This window comes from Hibiscus syriacus, unplaced genomic scaffold, assembly GCF_006381635.1.
Source record: "Hibiscus syriacus cultivar Baekdansim isolate YM2019G1 unplaced genomic scaffold, ASM638163v2 tig00111022_pilon, whole genome shotgun sequence".
NCBI lineage: Eukaryota > Viridiplantae > Streptophyta > Magnoliopsida > Malvales > Malvaceae > Hibiscus > Hibiscus syriacus.
In genome coordinates this window covers 666,051-682,321 of record NW_024062956.1, presented here as the reverse complement: position 1 = coordinate 682,321, position 16,271 = coordinate 666,051, and the positions used below count along the sequence as shown (strand labels likewise).

At 30.6% G+C, this 16,271-nt stretch overlaps 1 protein-coding gene across 3 annotated transcripts; it reads right to left on the bottom strand.

The window, feature by feature from the left end:
* Positions 1 to 4,573: 4,573 nt before the first annotated feature.
* Positions 4,574 to 11,474, bottom strand: LOC120150407 (peptidyl-prolyl cis-trans isomerase CYP95-like). 3 transcript variants are annotated; one of them, XM_039163087.1, is made up of 14 exons: positions 11,408 to 11,474; positions 10,331 to 10,477; positions 10,125 to 10,179; positions 9,731 to 9,819; positions 9,419 to 9,443; positions 9,222 to 9,260; positions 8,131 to 8,248; positions 7,883 to 8,010; positions 7,369 to 7,717; positions 6,683 to 6,792; positions 6,174 to 6,372; positions 5,344 to 6,090; positions 5,151 to 5,240; positions 4,574 to 5,073 (listed from the first exon to the last, which is right to left on the bottom strand). In XM_039163087.1, the coding sequence occupies exons 2-14, from the start codon at positions 10,406 to 10,408 to the stop codon at positions 4,749 to 4,751; spliced, it is 2,352 nt and encodes a 783-aa protein (XP_039019018.1). In that variant the 5' UTR covers positions 10,409 to 10,477; positions 11,408 to 11,474; the 3' UTR covers positions 4,574 to 4,748. The 3 variants fall into 3 exon arrangements, with proteins under 3 accessions (XP_039019018.1, XP_039019019.1, XP_039019021.1); XM_039163088.1 differs by having other exon boundaries at positions 5,172 to 5,240; positions 6,683 to 6,795; positions 11,408 to 11,473; XM_039163090.1 differs by lacking the exon at positions 11,408 to 11,474 and having other exon boundaries at positions 5,172 to 5,240; positions 10,331 to 10,446.
* Positions 11,475 to 16,271: the final 4,797 nt, after the last annotated feature.

The window sequence follows — 16,271 nt, the reverse complement described above, 5'->3', positions numbered from 1 at the left end:
CTAAAATTTTCTCTCAAAAGGTCTTTCATAGCATCAATGATTTTTTATTTTTTTTAAACAATTTCTACCTAGAGGGGAGAGAAGACAAATTTTGTTCCTGACGGGTATTAAACCTACAACCTAGGATAGATAGAAAATGTCAATGAAGAACTTTTAACTACTTGATCAATAAATTATTGAAGAGACAACTAAAAATTTAAATTTTTTTGTAAATATTTCTTTAAAATATATCGATTAATGTTATTTGAACTCACCCCTAAGGTAGATCAAACCAAGTTGTTCTGATTAAAATATAATAATTAATATTATATTAAAATGTATTAAATTAATATTATAATTCTTGTCATAGTTAAAATTTAAAATGTCAATAGTTGTGCTTGGGTTCGTATCCATGCATGGCAACAAATTTTTATCTCATTTTGTGACGTATTAAATGATCAAATATATCATCAATTCCTATAATTACTGAGATCACTTAATAATTTAATAATACTATAAAATTTAGGTGATAATTTAAGTATGTTATTATAAATTTAATTCTAATCTTACTTGGAAGGGGAGAAAAAAGAGATTTTATGGAAGGGAGAGAAAAAGGAGATTTTATGGAAGGAAGGGAAATACTCATATTTGGTCTAAAACCCGTGACTTAAAAAATACGAAAATATAAAAATGAGCAGATTGATTAACCGACTAAACGTGTATATTCATAATTTGAGTACGTTTATCTGCTATATATATTGACTTGATTAAAATTAACTAATCTAGTGGATGTAAAACCGTGGAAAGGCATTGAAATAGTAATTAAGTTGTTTTGAAAATTTAAGCACATCAGTCGGAATCTAAAGACACACGATAATCGTGAATTATATAATAAATGAAATACAAGTTGTTATGTGTAATTAAATTACATTGAAACATATTGGGAAATGATTGACTTGATGTCATGGCACATGTGATACTATTGGACAAGTTTTCATATTTTAATTCATACAAATATATATATATATAATTATCCACCTAACTTTGTTAAGTATAGAAAGGTTAAAAATTTTATTTTATTTTTATTTAATCGATTGGTTAAGCTCTCATATTCTTTTGGATCATAAGTTTTAGACTCATTAGAAGCATTTTCCTTCCTTTCACTAGTGTACCCTTCCCGTCTTCCCTAAGTAGTATTAGCATTAGATTTATAATTTATAAAAAATAATAATTAAATAAAGTCAATGGTACGTTGTTTTTAGGGTAAAATATATCTTTAGTACCTAAATTATTACTTTGGTTTTATTTAGGCACCTAAACTTTACTTTTTTCAAATCATACATAACTTTTAGTTTAGGTTTTAATTTGGTACCCCACCGTAAAAAAATTAACAGAATTGCAACGTGGTATTATTTTTATTTTTCAATGAAGACATGACATTATCTTATGATGACACGTTAACATCACCGTTAAGTTTTTAATAACGGGGTACCAAAATGAAACCTAAACTAACATCTAGATATGATTTAAAAAGAATAAATTTTAGATATCAAAATGAGAAAAATAATAATTTATGCATTAGACGTGTTGTTTATTCTATTTTTTATAAAGTCAGAGCCCTAGCTAGAGGGCTCTGCCTATAATTTGTAAATAATTTGATGCATGTGGTTGTAATGTTAATTGAGGTTTGTCAACATTAAATATATATATATATATAAGGTTAAAATTCACCTAAGAATTATTCTTTTTTTTACATGTTATAACTGAGTATTATTTTATATCACATATTTATATTACATTCGTATTATTTCCTTTATATTATGCTTTTAAGTATTTTTTGTATTGTTCTCAAATATTTTATATTATCTAACTATGAGATGAAAAGAACATGATTATGAAATCAAATTCACATTTGAAGAAATATTATATTAATAATTAATATAGGCAAACTTGATAAGTTAATAGAACTGTTTAATTAGATTGTATTTTAAAATAATTCACTTAATCTCATTTATCAAATAATAAAACCTTCAATTATTCCTAAAATTTTAAAAATAAAAATAAAATAAAAATCAACTAGCATATGTATAAAATCTAATTTCATAATCATAACAAATACATAAAGAAAGTTTGATATCCTTGCATGTTAGTCTTGTTGAAGCTGTATTTACTTATTTTGTGTTATTCGAATTTGGGCTTGTATGTTGATGTTTATTGCATTTTGGTCATGTGTGTATGTTGCCTAATTAAATTATTCTTTGCGTGATTGTTTCTGTTTTTCTTTTTGTTATTTTGGCCTCATTTTCTGCTATTTATTCATTTAGATCCTTGCATATTCATTTAAAAGTTATCATATTTTTATTTTAGTCCAAATTAGTATAATATTATCCTATGCATTTATATTCTTAATATATTGTATTTGTATTTATATATTATAGCTTTAATATAAGTTTATATATATATATATATATATATGTATAGCTTTAAATATTATATGTAGTATTGATATTTATAAATATATATTATATGTATATTTTTATGTATTAAGTATATTTATATATTCTAAATATTTTACACCAATAAATCGAGACAATCATCTTTTGTAAGAGAAATTCGTGGAAAAGTCTTTAAATTTAATGGATGTGCATTTCCGATTATTGTTTGTACGAAATAATACTATTTTATTCAAATGATTTTCAAAATTAATAAGAATATTATTTTTATAAAAGCAAGACAATGATTTTTTTAAGAGAAATCCGTGAAAAAAATATTCAAGTTTAATGAAAGTGTATTTTTGGGGGAAAATTATTACATAATATCCTTTTATATTAAGATGATTTTCAAAATTAATAAGATAATATTGTCTAGGAACCCTAACATTTTCTTTGGTATAGGATCGCCGACCAACAAGACAATTACATGTATCCAAAGTGACATATCTAATAGTTCAGATTCAAAGCCCCACGTAAGAAGAAGATAGCCTCGTATTTTCTTACATCTTTTAGTATTGCATCATAACTTCATATAATGGATCGAAAGGGACAATTATAAACGATCGACCTCTCTAAAAATTTAAAATTATTATTTTTAAAAAATTATATCTTTTATTGATAATCAATTTTGTCTATTTTAAAATTCAATAAATTTATCTACTCCTAAAATTCTAAAATTTCATTTCTCTTAATATAAAATATTAGATCGGTATCTGTTTGCATACGTTATAATGAGGGATTTTTCAAACAAGTTCAATAAAAGCTAAAGCAAGAAATTCCCGAGACTGAAAGAAGTTTGCAGTTCATGCCACTATCACATCAAAATTGCCGGTCCATCCGATTAATACAGAATTTCAACAAACTATTGAATCCAATGATTGCAATCTCTTTTTTTTTATTATTATTATTATTTAAAAGAAATGTATTGGGATAGGATTCTGGTGTTTACATTTGTCCATTTGGATTCCGTGTTGGTTATGAGTTACGGCATTGCTGAAAACTTAAAATACACTAACAAACTATGTTCATTTCAATAAAATCTATTGTTGTAGAATATGACAGCTCCTCTCTCTCTCTCTCTCTCTCTCTCTCTCTATATATATATATATATATATATATATATATATATATATATATATATATATATATATATATAAGGTTAGAATCTACTTACACATGATAAAACTCTTTAATTTATATAGATTTAAGATTGTTGGATAAGTGAAAATAAATTATTAAAATTGACTCATTATTATTTTTTCCAATAAATATATTCTCATTTTCTACCGTTAATCTCAATCATTTATTTCACTCATCCAATGGTCCTAAATCTGTATAAAACTAAAATAGTTTTACTAAAAGAGTTTTACATTGTGTAACATGATTCTATTTTATATATATATATATATATATATATGATGTTAGTAATCAATTTTTTTTAAATAATCCAGTGATCAAAATTAAAAAGATGATAATAATTGGATAATCAAATGAATAATTTATCCTAACACTTATATATTTTAATATTAGACAATAATATTATTAGCAAATATTTTATTTAAATACTTAATAAGTTTTTATTTCAATTTATAAATTTTTGTCTCAAACGCTATACAAATATGTACTCCACAATATTACGAGCAAATATGTATAACATAATAAAATTCTAAGATAAGATATCAATATAGCATCTGAAAGTGCTCTACATAGAACCATTGATCAAACCCTTGACATGATGTTTTGAAATATTATTTGAAATTGATAAAATATAATTAATTATATTTAGATAAAGTGTAAGGTCATCAAAAGATTTTTTTTTTCAATTTTGAATAATTTAAAATAATTATAATATATTTTTTATTATATTGATACAACTACTTGAATCCACATCTTTTAGGAAGAAAAATATCCTCTCCTCTATTTACAATGATTGAAAACGCAAATCCGGACAAATATTTAGATAATATAAGCTGCTGTTAACGAAGATATATTGATTATATTTCCAGGCAAGATTCATTCCGAAGCTCATCAATTATAACTAAATTTTCTTCAAATGTTTTAATTAAAAATGTAGAATCTAAGAGCATAATAATGCTGCAACCTCAACCAAAATACTTAAAATAGGATTAGGTAATGTAATTACTAACCACAACCCCTGACAAACAACACAGAGAGACAACAAGTACCTAAAGCTGGCTGCAAGTCCAGTGCATCAAATACAAGATGGGGCTCATCAGACACTTGACACCAAAATCTTCCCCAAAATTTCACCCAAATTCATCTTCCTGAGCTAGGTGAACCATCATCGTATGAAACCAGGCCCTTTCTACCATCAGGACTTCCAGAAGATGACCTTGACTTAGCTTTGTTCGCCTGCTTTGGAGACGGAGACTTCAATGAGGACCTTGATCTTGATCGGCTCCTGCTCTGAGAAGTTGACCTTCGCCTTCCAGCTTTTGGAGAATCAACTGGTGTACGTCTGCGAATAGGGGTCCGACTTCGACTTGGGCTACGGCCGCGGCTATGAGCATATCGACGATTTCGATGCCTTGGGTTAGGGGATACAGATGGACTCCTTGTCCGGCTTCTTCTGCCTCTATACCTGAAAAACATATTTTTATTAGGAATCAAGTAATCAAACCACTCAATGAAAAACGTTTAGGAAGATAGAAGAGATACTTGGTATACAGCATATCAGACCTTGGAGGAGTTCGTCCTCTTGGTGGGCTTCTATAACGCCTGGGTGAATACCTCCTGTAGCTTGAATACCTAGAATTGGCAATTAGATAAACGACATATTGTTAAACTACAAAGGTTTACCAAGAAAAAATGAGGGTCGGATAACTTAAAAAGAACCTGATGGGATGTGTACCTCTCACGATCAATCCTGCCTTCATAACGATGAGACCTAACAGGAGAATGATCCGGAGAAGGGGTTCTGTATCTTCGTGCATAGGAGTACCGCTCACTGAAACCCCGGCCCCTTCTAATACGCTTAGGTGATGCATCAGGGGAAGCACTTCTTGATATACTTCTACCTTGATCAGGTGGTGACATTACCCGTCTAACAGGGGATGGGCTCCTTGAATAACTACGACGGTAATTCCTTCTTGGTTCCCTTAATGGACTTCTGCTGATACTTCTCTTAGGAGGAGCCCTAGCAGTGCACCTACTTATGCTTCTCGGGCTTCTGCTAATGCTTCTCCTAGATCTTACGGGGCTTCTGCTAATGCTTCTCCTAGATCTTATGGGACTTCTGCTAATGCTTCTTTTTGGAAGTCTAACAGGGCTTCTACTAATTGATTTTCTTGTTGACCTAGGTGGGCTCCTACTTGAGCTTCTTCGAGAACGAGACCTTACAGGGCTTTTACTAATGCTTTTTCGAGAATTTCCTCTAACTGGGCTCCTACTGCTTCTGTTCTTTCTAGCCCTCAATGGACTTTTGCTTACGCTTCTAACAGGAGTCCTACTTACACTTCTTTCTGGAAAACGTGCGGGATTCCTACTCACACCTGGACTCCTGCTCACAGTCCGCCTCGGGCTACAACTTGGGCTCCGGCTTTGACTCCTGGGACTCGTACTCTTACTCATGGACCTTCTAGGACTTCTGCCTCTGCTCCTGCTCATCAACTTTATATAAAATACCAGATTGGGAACAACCAGTCAGTATAAAGTATAACTGAAGGAGAAGGGAAAGTAGACCTAGATTTGCTTGGGCGATCATCTACCACGTCAGGTTGTCTCTGTGCACTGCTTTCAGATTTAGCTTCTTCTTCAATGCCATTGCTCTTTCGCTCTCCATTCACCTTAGGAGCTTCACGTTCCTTCACAAGAAAATCAGCCTCTTTTATCTTTCCGTGAGGAATTGCTTTCTCTGTAGCCGAAGGGGATTGGCTCCGAACTGCAAAACATAGTCAACCTTATTAATAGTGTAGTAAAAATCAAAAACTTTAAAAACAAAGAGAACTATCCAGATCAGAAGGCTTTAGTAAACAAAGCAAAAAAAATTGGAAGCAGAAAACAACAATATCCAGATTCCACAACTCTAATATGATAGCATAACAGGGAGATTGGTGAGGCAGAATAATGTAGAATGAAGGGCATGTAATTTGCATATGAATTAATAGCAACATCAAGGGAAAAAGGGAAGGAATAATTTAGAACGACAGGTACAACGTATTCATGACCATGTCAAGAACTTCAACTCTTACCACTTTTCTGAGAAGGCTCTTTATGCTTCTGTGGTTTTCCTTGAACATCATTGTCAGTGCTGCTTTCGCTGCTAGTTTTGCTGTCCTCATCTGTAAGGCTATCAGAAGCCCTGAAACCAAGAAAGATGCAATAATTTTAAGTTCTATAAGATGCTTAATAACTAATCAGCTTATCCATGACCTTGAAGCATTTTAATCATTTTTTCATACATGGATTGCAAAAGGTTTCAGAAAATACCACAAGATACATTTGCAAAATTAATTACAGGGGGCAAAAACCATGACAATTTGTCAATAAATCACCAAGCATATGAGAAAACATGCATGCACCTACTTCAACAAAGAAACAAGTGACAACTAAATTTCAAAACTAGTATAGGAATACACAAATAAATTTTGCATCATATTTACAATCATGCATTTTATTAATTTACATACGCAACTCAAATAAAAAAAATATCAAAAAAGGAAAAAGAAAGTCTCCTAACACATGCCACAGAAGGCCAACGAAAAGTAACAGGTGAAAAAAATTTCCATTACATCTCCAAAATATTTGAGTCTCTTCATACACAGCTGATCAAATACAAAAATCAACAAAACATGCTCAGGAATCAGGTGAATTAAAAGGGTATAATTTGCCAGAAAAGAAGACACTGCTATGAAGAAAAAGAGAATAAGCAAAGAACCTTAATTTATGCTTTGATCTCTTATCACTTCGTTTTCTCTTTTTGTCACGTCGTCTATCTCTTCTTTTCCCTCGCCTATGTTTTTCTCGTTTGGAATATCTCTTCCTCTTCTTGAGCCCATCATCACTTGAACTAATATCCGAGGATGATGAGAGATATGAATCAGAATCACTATCAGACTCGGATGATTCTGTCTCTGAATCTGAAGAGCTCTCCAAATCAGATGAATAGTGTCTCCTCTTCTTCCTTTTCTCTCTTGATTTCTTATTTTTCCACTTCCTACGCGCTTCATAACTGTTAGCACCAGAAGAAGCATCTTTTCCCATTCTCAACTTATTTTTCCTCTTGTCTGCAGATAAAATAAAAAAAGTTGAAAGGCAAAATTAAAAAGGAATGAAGGTCAAGCCACATGCAGCATCATAAAAGTGCAAATTTGGCAGGTCTACAAAAGATTAGATAATTATATTCTATATTAAGAAATATAACCAACCAATAAAGTCATAATAGCCTTTACCTTCACTGAATTCACCACAATTAATAATTTTCACTGTCACAGTCGGTATTCCTTCCTCATCACCCACATTTTCAATTTTCTTCAGCACTTCAATTCCTTGCACAAGCTGTCCAAAAACAACATACTTTCTGCAACATGCCACAAGGACAAAAACTCAGGATCCAAGATGGAATCACATTTAACTGTGCAAGCTTATATTAGAAAGGTGAGGAACCGAAAACATATGCTTAAAGAAGATAAGAAACTACCTGTCAAGGTCATGTTTAGCCTTGAAGGTGACAACAAATTGTGAACCAACAGTGTCACGATCAGCAGTTGCCATGGATAAAAGACCAGGTCCATCATGCTTCAGCCTAGGTGATTCATCTGAACAAGAGTTTACATTACCCCTTGTTACTAATCAATTATCAGTGAAAAGAATAGTAACCTACAGTCACACTCTAGATGAATAACCGTAAGCATGGAATCGGTAATATCAATGGATTTCCAACAGTAAATATTCTTTCTTTCAATGCTGTCACTAGATAGTTTGTCGAATATCATAAAATGTAGTTATAATGCAGTTCTTAAATCATTTAGCCAACATGTCATTATGTTAGCACCAACTGCTTCTCAAGGATCTACAGATCATTAAGAAAAAATGCTATAAAACAAACATTGATGGTGCAAAATAAAACTTGAACAGCAATTTGGAAAATGCGTATTACTTGTCAAAAAAAAAGCTTTTCAGAAGAAGATAAGCTCACATCAAGAGTGATGAAAAGCACCTATACAATCTTATGCAAAATAAACTTTAGCAAAGATTATGAGAATGTATATGCTCTCTCAGAAAACATTTCAAGAGGCAATTATGCCCAAATTTAAAGCCAAGGAAATACCTTAATACAGTGTTCATCCTGGTACAAATAACCCTAATACCAAACCTCAAATTAGCTCCGAAAGCAAATTGATAAATTCAATACTATATAGCAAGAAACAAAAAATTGAAAATAGAGATTTGAAACTTTGACCGGTTCCAAAGAGAATATAAGAACAAACATTAAACACATATATTAGAGAACAATTATAAATTGAAAATCAAATTAGAAATTTTGACCACTTATGGAGAGTACAATACTGCGTATATTAGCATGTAAGAGCACTTCCATCATGTAAACGATTATATTCTAATTAGAATATTATTTCATGAACAAAGAGTAATTACGAACAGAAAAAGCATGTGCATAACAAAATGATTTAATTTTTAAAATATTAAACAAAAGGAAAATCTTACACCTCTTCTCTATTCATTTCCTAAACTATGATTGTAACTACAAAAGGTTGGGAAGAGATAATTCACCTGGAAACTTCCCATCATATATGCTTTCCCCACTAGTTCCTGAAAAAAGAAAACAAATAAAATATCAAATGTGGTTTTCAAGAGCGACTTCAACCAGCAGCTACATAGACTGCTCTCTCAAAGTGATCTTATCTCAAGTAACAATTAACAGACGCAAAAATAATAAAAATAGAAGTTCTGTAAGGAATACAACATACCATCCCTTCTTACAAAATCACCACCCTGCACAAAAACAAAACACTTCAGTCCACAGGTATGAAAAAAGAAAGGCATTTATGTGCAAAAAACTAGGTTGGACACGGTGATGTTTTGTAAAATTCTGAGGATTCACAACTTGGTAAATACAACCTTAAACACTACATCACAAGAAAAGCAGTCGTGACCATCAGCCCTGTTTCCTACAGAATAAACAATAGTAACAGACCAAACAATATACCACTTCTAAGAGATGTTCAACAAGAAAACAGCAAGAGAAAAATCCCAATTTGAAGTAAGACAAAACAACAAACCTGGGCCAAGGAACCTTTAATGACACGATGGAAAAAGGAACCCTTGTAGTGCAGCGGTTTTCCAGTTTTAGGACCAATTCCCTTTTCTCCTGTAGATCAAGATATCTTGAAAATCTCAGAAAAATACAAACATATAAATATACATGCATCAATATTTGCATGTATGCATCTATATGGTAAACAATTATAACCCAGAAATTATCTTGCCCCAAACCAGCAATTCCTGCTTCAAATTGAATAAAAAAAATCATAAACAACAAAACTCAAGGGTCAAGATGAAGATTTATTCTTAATACAATATTTTTTTCCAACGTGAAATCAAATGCAAAAATGAGTTGCATAAGAAATATCATAACTGTAGGAAATTAGAATATCGGAACACATTTATAACCACCTGTACAAAGGGCACGGAAATTTTCTGTAGTCTTGGGAGCAATATCAGAAAAGAGCTGAAGAATGAAAGAAACAAATAAATATAAGGGAAAAATGATCTCCAAAAACAAAACTATGTTTAGTAATTCAAAACAAAATACACAGGGAAAGAATAAAACAAAAAATTATTAAAGGTGGTTGGATTTCTTATCTCGCTCAAAACAATACCTCAAAAACCATTCTTTCAACAGGATCACCATCTATTGACACGTCCATAAAAACTAGGGGATTCTTCTTCTTTGCCATCTTTGTTCACCAGATCTACAATTCAAGCTGGCATAACCAACAATCTGATCAAACGACAAGCAGTTAGAACAGCACAATAAAAAGAATGTTAGCTCACATTAAATTGCACCACATGACAGGAACAAAAAATGACACCTAAACCTACTTCATCATTAAAGCATTTCCAAACTGACCTGCCTTCATTTACACATTATTTATTTCATTTCAATTCAAAGTTTTAAGATATAAGTGGACAAATCAGGATTTTGGCATTTTGCAAAAAAAAAATGCAACACATCGAATTGATTTTCTCATACATGGTACATATCAAGTTTGGGAAGAAGTAAATAGAAAGCATAGCAGGTATCAAAGATACCAGGAAAATATTTCTTTTGGCCTATTTCAGCTTTATACCAATCATGCTAGCATTTCCAAACGTACTGATTTGAGAAAGCACGAAAGCATGAAGAAAATCAGGTTGCAAGATTTAAAAATTTGAACCTAAGCCCTAGCCGTTAAACAAATACAGAATTAATCCATTGAATGATTGCACTGAATAAGAATCCCAGATCAGAAAAATAAAAACAAAGGATATTAGCACCTAAGCCCTAGGATTAGAGGAAATACATGATTAATCTTGTGAATAATTGCACCGAATAAGAATCCCAGATAAGAAAAAGAACAACAAAGGCTATTAGAAACATCAACACACAGTTCTAAAAACAGGCAAGCGACATAACATAACAAAATCAAGCTGAAAACCATAAAAACTAGCTAAACCAGAAGAGAAACTTAAACTACAAGCTTAAATTTAACTCTACCTTAAACTCGAAAACCGGAAAATCATAGCAAAACTAAATATACATCAACATGTGAAACAAAGTAAGCAAAAACGATACATAACAAAGAAAAATAACTACGCAAGTAATTGGATAACAAAAACTGTTCTCTAAACAATAGAGGAAAGGGGAAATTAGTGCAGAAGTAATAAGAAGTAATAAGTGATACAGGCAAAAACCTAGAACACCTGAGAAATGCAGAGCCACAGATGAAAACGGAGAGTGATGATTATATAGGAGAAAATGGAAACGAAAACCTAATGGGCTTTCGGCTTATAAAGGGAGCCTTCCCTAGATGCTTCTATTGGGCTTTGAAATTGCTGGATTATATTTATCCTGAATTTGAAGTTTTTTATTTTTTGGTTGAGCTCTCGATTTTAAAGTCTCGTGCTGATTAATCTGAGTCGATTCGTATCGCACACTTAATTCTTGTAGGTAAATATCTTAGGGAAGATTTTCTGCATACACAAGACCACAAACTCAAAGTCTACCTAAGTGATATGAAACTGCTTACCTATTAAACCAACTCTCATTGTTTGAATTTAAGTTTATTTAAACATGTTATATTTTATAATGTATTAATTATAATACCAGTCAAACTAAATTTAGTTAATAATATCTAAATTTAATTTAAATCAATAAAATCATTCAATTCAATACCATATAAATATTAAAATTTCAAAGTAATATTTATTTATATTGAATACACCATTGATATTTTTAATAGTAAAGGAAATTTTTTTCTTATGATAAAACAAGTTCACAAAATTTTATTTTTATCTATTATCAAATTAATTTATTAAATTTAAATTTCTTCCTTATAAGTTTGATGACATTTCTTAATAATTTATAATATAATAAAAAATCAAAATACAATAAATGATAAAGGGTCTATTAAAAACTTTCAAATTAGTTTTTTATTAATTATAATTATTTTATGTAAAGATAATTTAAATATATAAATATATATTATAAAAATATTTTATAAAAATATTTTATAAAAATATTTTATAAAAAATTATAATTGAATAACTATATATTATTAAAATTTATAATATGAATAGTAGTTAATTGCATAACATGTTCTCAAAGTATGACCCTCATTTTAAATTGGTCTCTGAACTTTTAACTGTTCTAATTTCATCCCTAAACTATGACTATAATTCTAAATTATTCCTCAAACTTCTGAACATTTCAATTTTATCCCCAAACTGTGACCTTCATTCTAAACTAGTTTCCAAACTTTTTAAGCATTCCAATTTCATCCCAAACTATACATATATACTAATCATACCCCTTGTTAATAAAATTGTTAGGCCAAGTTATATTACTATATTTTTAAAAAAAATTAGGTTAAATTATGGTTGAAATTAATTACATATTTGGATGAATTTGGGGATGAAATTAGAATATTCAAAAGTTTGGGGACTAATTTAGAAAGGGGGACACAATTTAGGGATGGAATTAGAATGTTCAAGAGTTTAAGGACTAATTTAGAATGAAAAACATAGTTTGGGATGAAATTGAAATATTTAAAAGTTTAATTTTAAATGAAAGTTATAATTTGAGGACATGTGGTGCAATTAACTTTATCAATATTTATATGAGTACAATTATTAAGTTTATTGGTTAAAATATATTGTTCCATATCAATTACAAAAGGTAATTAAACTCAATTTTTCATCTAAAATATTTTTAGAATTTGAATTTATTTTTTCTGTCTGGTTTTTTTTTATATAAAACGTCACTTTTAAATTTTTATAATATGATTTTTACATATCTTTAAAATGTTTTATTGTTTTTGTTAATTTAAAAAATAAAAAAAATAGTATCCATATTCATATTGAATTAAACTAAATAGAATTTTAAACCATTTTTCTTACTATATACAAAATTAAACAAATATTAAATATCAATTTATATTCATCTATAATTACATTTTCATTATAATTTAAACAATTTAAAGCTAGGGTAAACTATACCCATGACCACTTAACAATTTAAATGATGTCAATTAATTCTCTACCGTTAATATTTAACGAAAGTGTTGACGTGACAGTTGACAAGGTTGATATAATTACACATTTAATCCTTATTACATATACATTTTATCATTTATATAGTTAAGTGGTCTTATTGAAAAAATTGAAAGATTGGTGTTCAAAATGAGAAAAGGTCAATAGTTAAGTAGTCATAGGTATAGTTTACCCTTAGGGGAGTGTTTGGATCATGGAATTGAGGATTCATAGTGGGAATTTTTTTTCCTGATTAAGATACCCATGTTTGGATATGCAAGATTCCCAATAGGGGAGTAATAAAAAATTACCAACAGTAAAATTTCCCCCCTTTTACCGGGAATGTTAATCCCATGCCTTGCTTAGGTATTGTTTCCCTCTTTTCTCGTCCGTTTGCCTTTGCTTCTTCTCCCAAGCCTTGGATTTCATCAATGAAATCTCTTATCATCTTCGTTTCTGCCAAGTTCCACCGCCCACCCCTCTATTCGCTATTTGGTACTTTCTTTTTCCTTGCTTCCTTCTGTTGTTAAATTACTCGCCACGTTGTTTGATGCTTTCTTTGATCCTCAATTCCCTTTTTTCCAACATATTTTTTGTTTAGGTTTTTTTCTTGTTTCGTTTGATTGCTTAAGAAGCTAGGTTTTTAGGCATCCATGGAATTCGATTATAACCGATGTATACATTAATTTTGATTTTAGTTTCTTCCACATCCAAATCAGCTTTTTTTTTGAAAGGCTAGTGCGTAAATCTCACAGCATCTCTGGTCATCATATTCTGGTTCTGCAGTACCTTTTGTGATCTTTTTGCTAATGTATAGGGCTAAATCACATAAGAAACTAATGGCAGCTTGACATCTCTACATGGTACTGAAATGTAAAATAGTTGATGTCTAGTTTTTCAAGAGTAGCTGAAGAACGTTTATGAATTTAAGTCGTAATTGATGTGATTATTAATTATGACCTTTTAAGAACTTTAGTTGAGGAGTTGATAAGTGAATTCTGGTTTTCTTTTGGTATAGTCTGGGAAATTAGAAATTTAAAGATGAAACAAAGGTTAATACCTGGGTGAATTAATCTTATTTTCAAAGGAATCTATTTCCATAAAAATACGTACAGATGAAGAAGGAATTGAACTTTGCAAAATATGTTGGTTGCCACTTGGGTTACTCAATTGGAAAGGGAGGGTCTAAAACCCTCTCTTACTGAATCTGGGAAGATGTATAGGTGGTTGTCCTTTTCTTCCATTTATTGTGGAAAGTTGGGTAAAAATTTTATTTTGTTTGGCTAACCTCAACTGCAGTTTTTTTTGCAGCACGTGTTCATTCTCCAAACATTTTAGTAAGATCTTTTAAAATATAAATTAAAAGAAATTTGATATTTGGTTATGAAGGTGGACCATTGTTTGCTTTCCTATGGTCTTGTGCACCTAAGTGAGTTCCTTTGATATCTATCTCTATTGAGTAGTGAGGTCACTTGACCATTGAAACTATTGACAATTTCTAACCTCCACGACATTGATGTTGTTAAAAAGGGAAAACCGCAGTGAATTAATAGGACTAGGACAGGACAAACGATTAGGAAATAAGATGGAACTCTAGGAAAAATAGGGTTATAAGAACCTCCAGTTTCTACTATCGATTCAAAGATAATAATATGTTAGGAATAATTGTTTTGGCTGTAAAGCCTAAACTTATTTATATAGGCCTTCTTTCTTGCAAGCAAAGCTACTAGACCTTATTACAAATAAAGTTTTATTCTTAACCTTAGACTTAACCCTGTAAACTAATAATATTAGTTGTCCAATATATATCTAATACTTTTCAAAGGATATGACACTCCAGCAAATAGCAGATCGATCAGATACCAAGATTTCTTTAGGAGTATCATAAGAGCAGTAGTACTACTATTTCCATAAAAAATTATTGGTCTCCCTTTCAACAAAGGCTCCACTTCAGTTCCAGAATATATTTCAGTCATACTAGGACTTTCTTGTTTAGTTTCAGAATTATTAATAAAAGTCTCCTTCATACATGTTCTATGGTCACCATAAGTTCGAGTTCCTTCATAAACACCTTTCTTTCCACCAGTATTTAGAGGGATGTACTATCAACCACCATATTACTCTATGACTAAATCTTCAATAGGAATTTATCTTAAACTTGCAACATTTTTCCTTTTGGAACTTCAGAAGCAAAAAGTTTGAAACTACACCCATGAATGATGCTAAATTTAGCAAGATCAAATAAAGGTGGCCATTTGGCAGAGACACTTTAGCATTTAAAATAGCTGTTGCAGCAGTTGCATGCTGGTTTTGAAGGGATTCTGGGAAGAAAGTTCCGATCTCGTCGGAATAAAACGCAATGAAAAATTAAAAATCTTCTCCCTCAACCTGCTAAAGATCACATACGTATCCTTTGCTTTGTGAGGTTTGCTTCATATCTTTAAATGTGATGCCTTTAAAAAGACGATCGCCCTCAACAAGTATATACACTCGAAAGGTGAATGGTTAATTAGAATGCTAGTTTCTACCAAGCAAACAATGTCAGTATTAAGTAAAATAATTTTACTAACTATGCCTTGTGATGCAGCTGTATCGTTTTAATAAAAAATTAAGGTATTAATATGAAACCCGTCATCGGTGTTTAAGCATGCTTTGTTTATGGAACTGTTAAATTAGTGTTCAATTATTTTTATTGTCATGACAAACAATTGTTCTTGTTAAATATTATTATTTTCTAATATTAATATGTTTGTTCATAATAACGGTTATGGCTCGTTTACCAATGCGAAAGAAGACGCATATCACCATAATTCTTATTTTACAACTGCAAATGATGGAGATTGTGTGTCATATGCTTATGGTTATTTCAGTTATTCTTAGAAAATATAAAAATCATCCTAAAATAACTTATGCACATGAAAGACTTCATAGACATAATATTAGATCACTTAATTTACATAAAATTGTATTTGAAAGTGATCGACAAAGTGTTGATAATTGTCGAATGGATAGGAGAGCATTTCTCAAATT

Coding starts and splice junctions, on each gene's coding strand:
- LOC120150407 (XM_039163087.1), bottom strand. CDS start 10,408: ATGGCAAAGAAGAAGAATCCCCTAGTTTTTATGGACGTGTCAATAGAT. Junction 9,820..10,124: donor TTTCCGTGCCCTTTGTACAG/GTGGTTATAAAT, acceptor CTTGATCTACAG/GAGAAAAGGGAATTGGTCCT. Junction 9,261..9,418: donor TGATTTTGTAAGAAGGGATG/GTATGTTGTATT, acceptor TTCTTTTTTCAG/GAACTAGTGGGGAAAGCATA.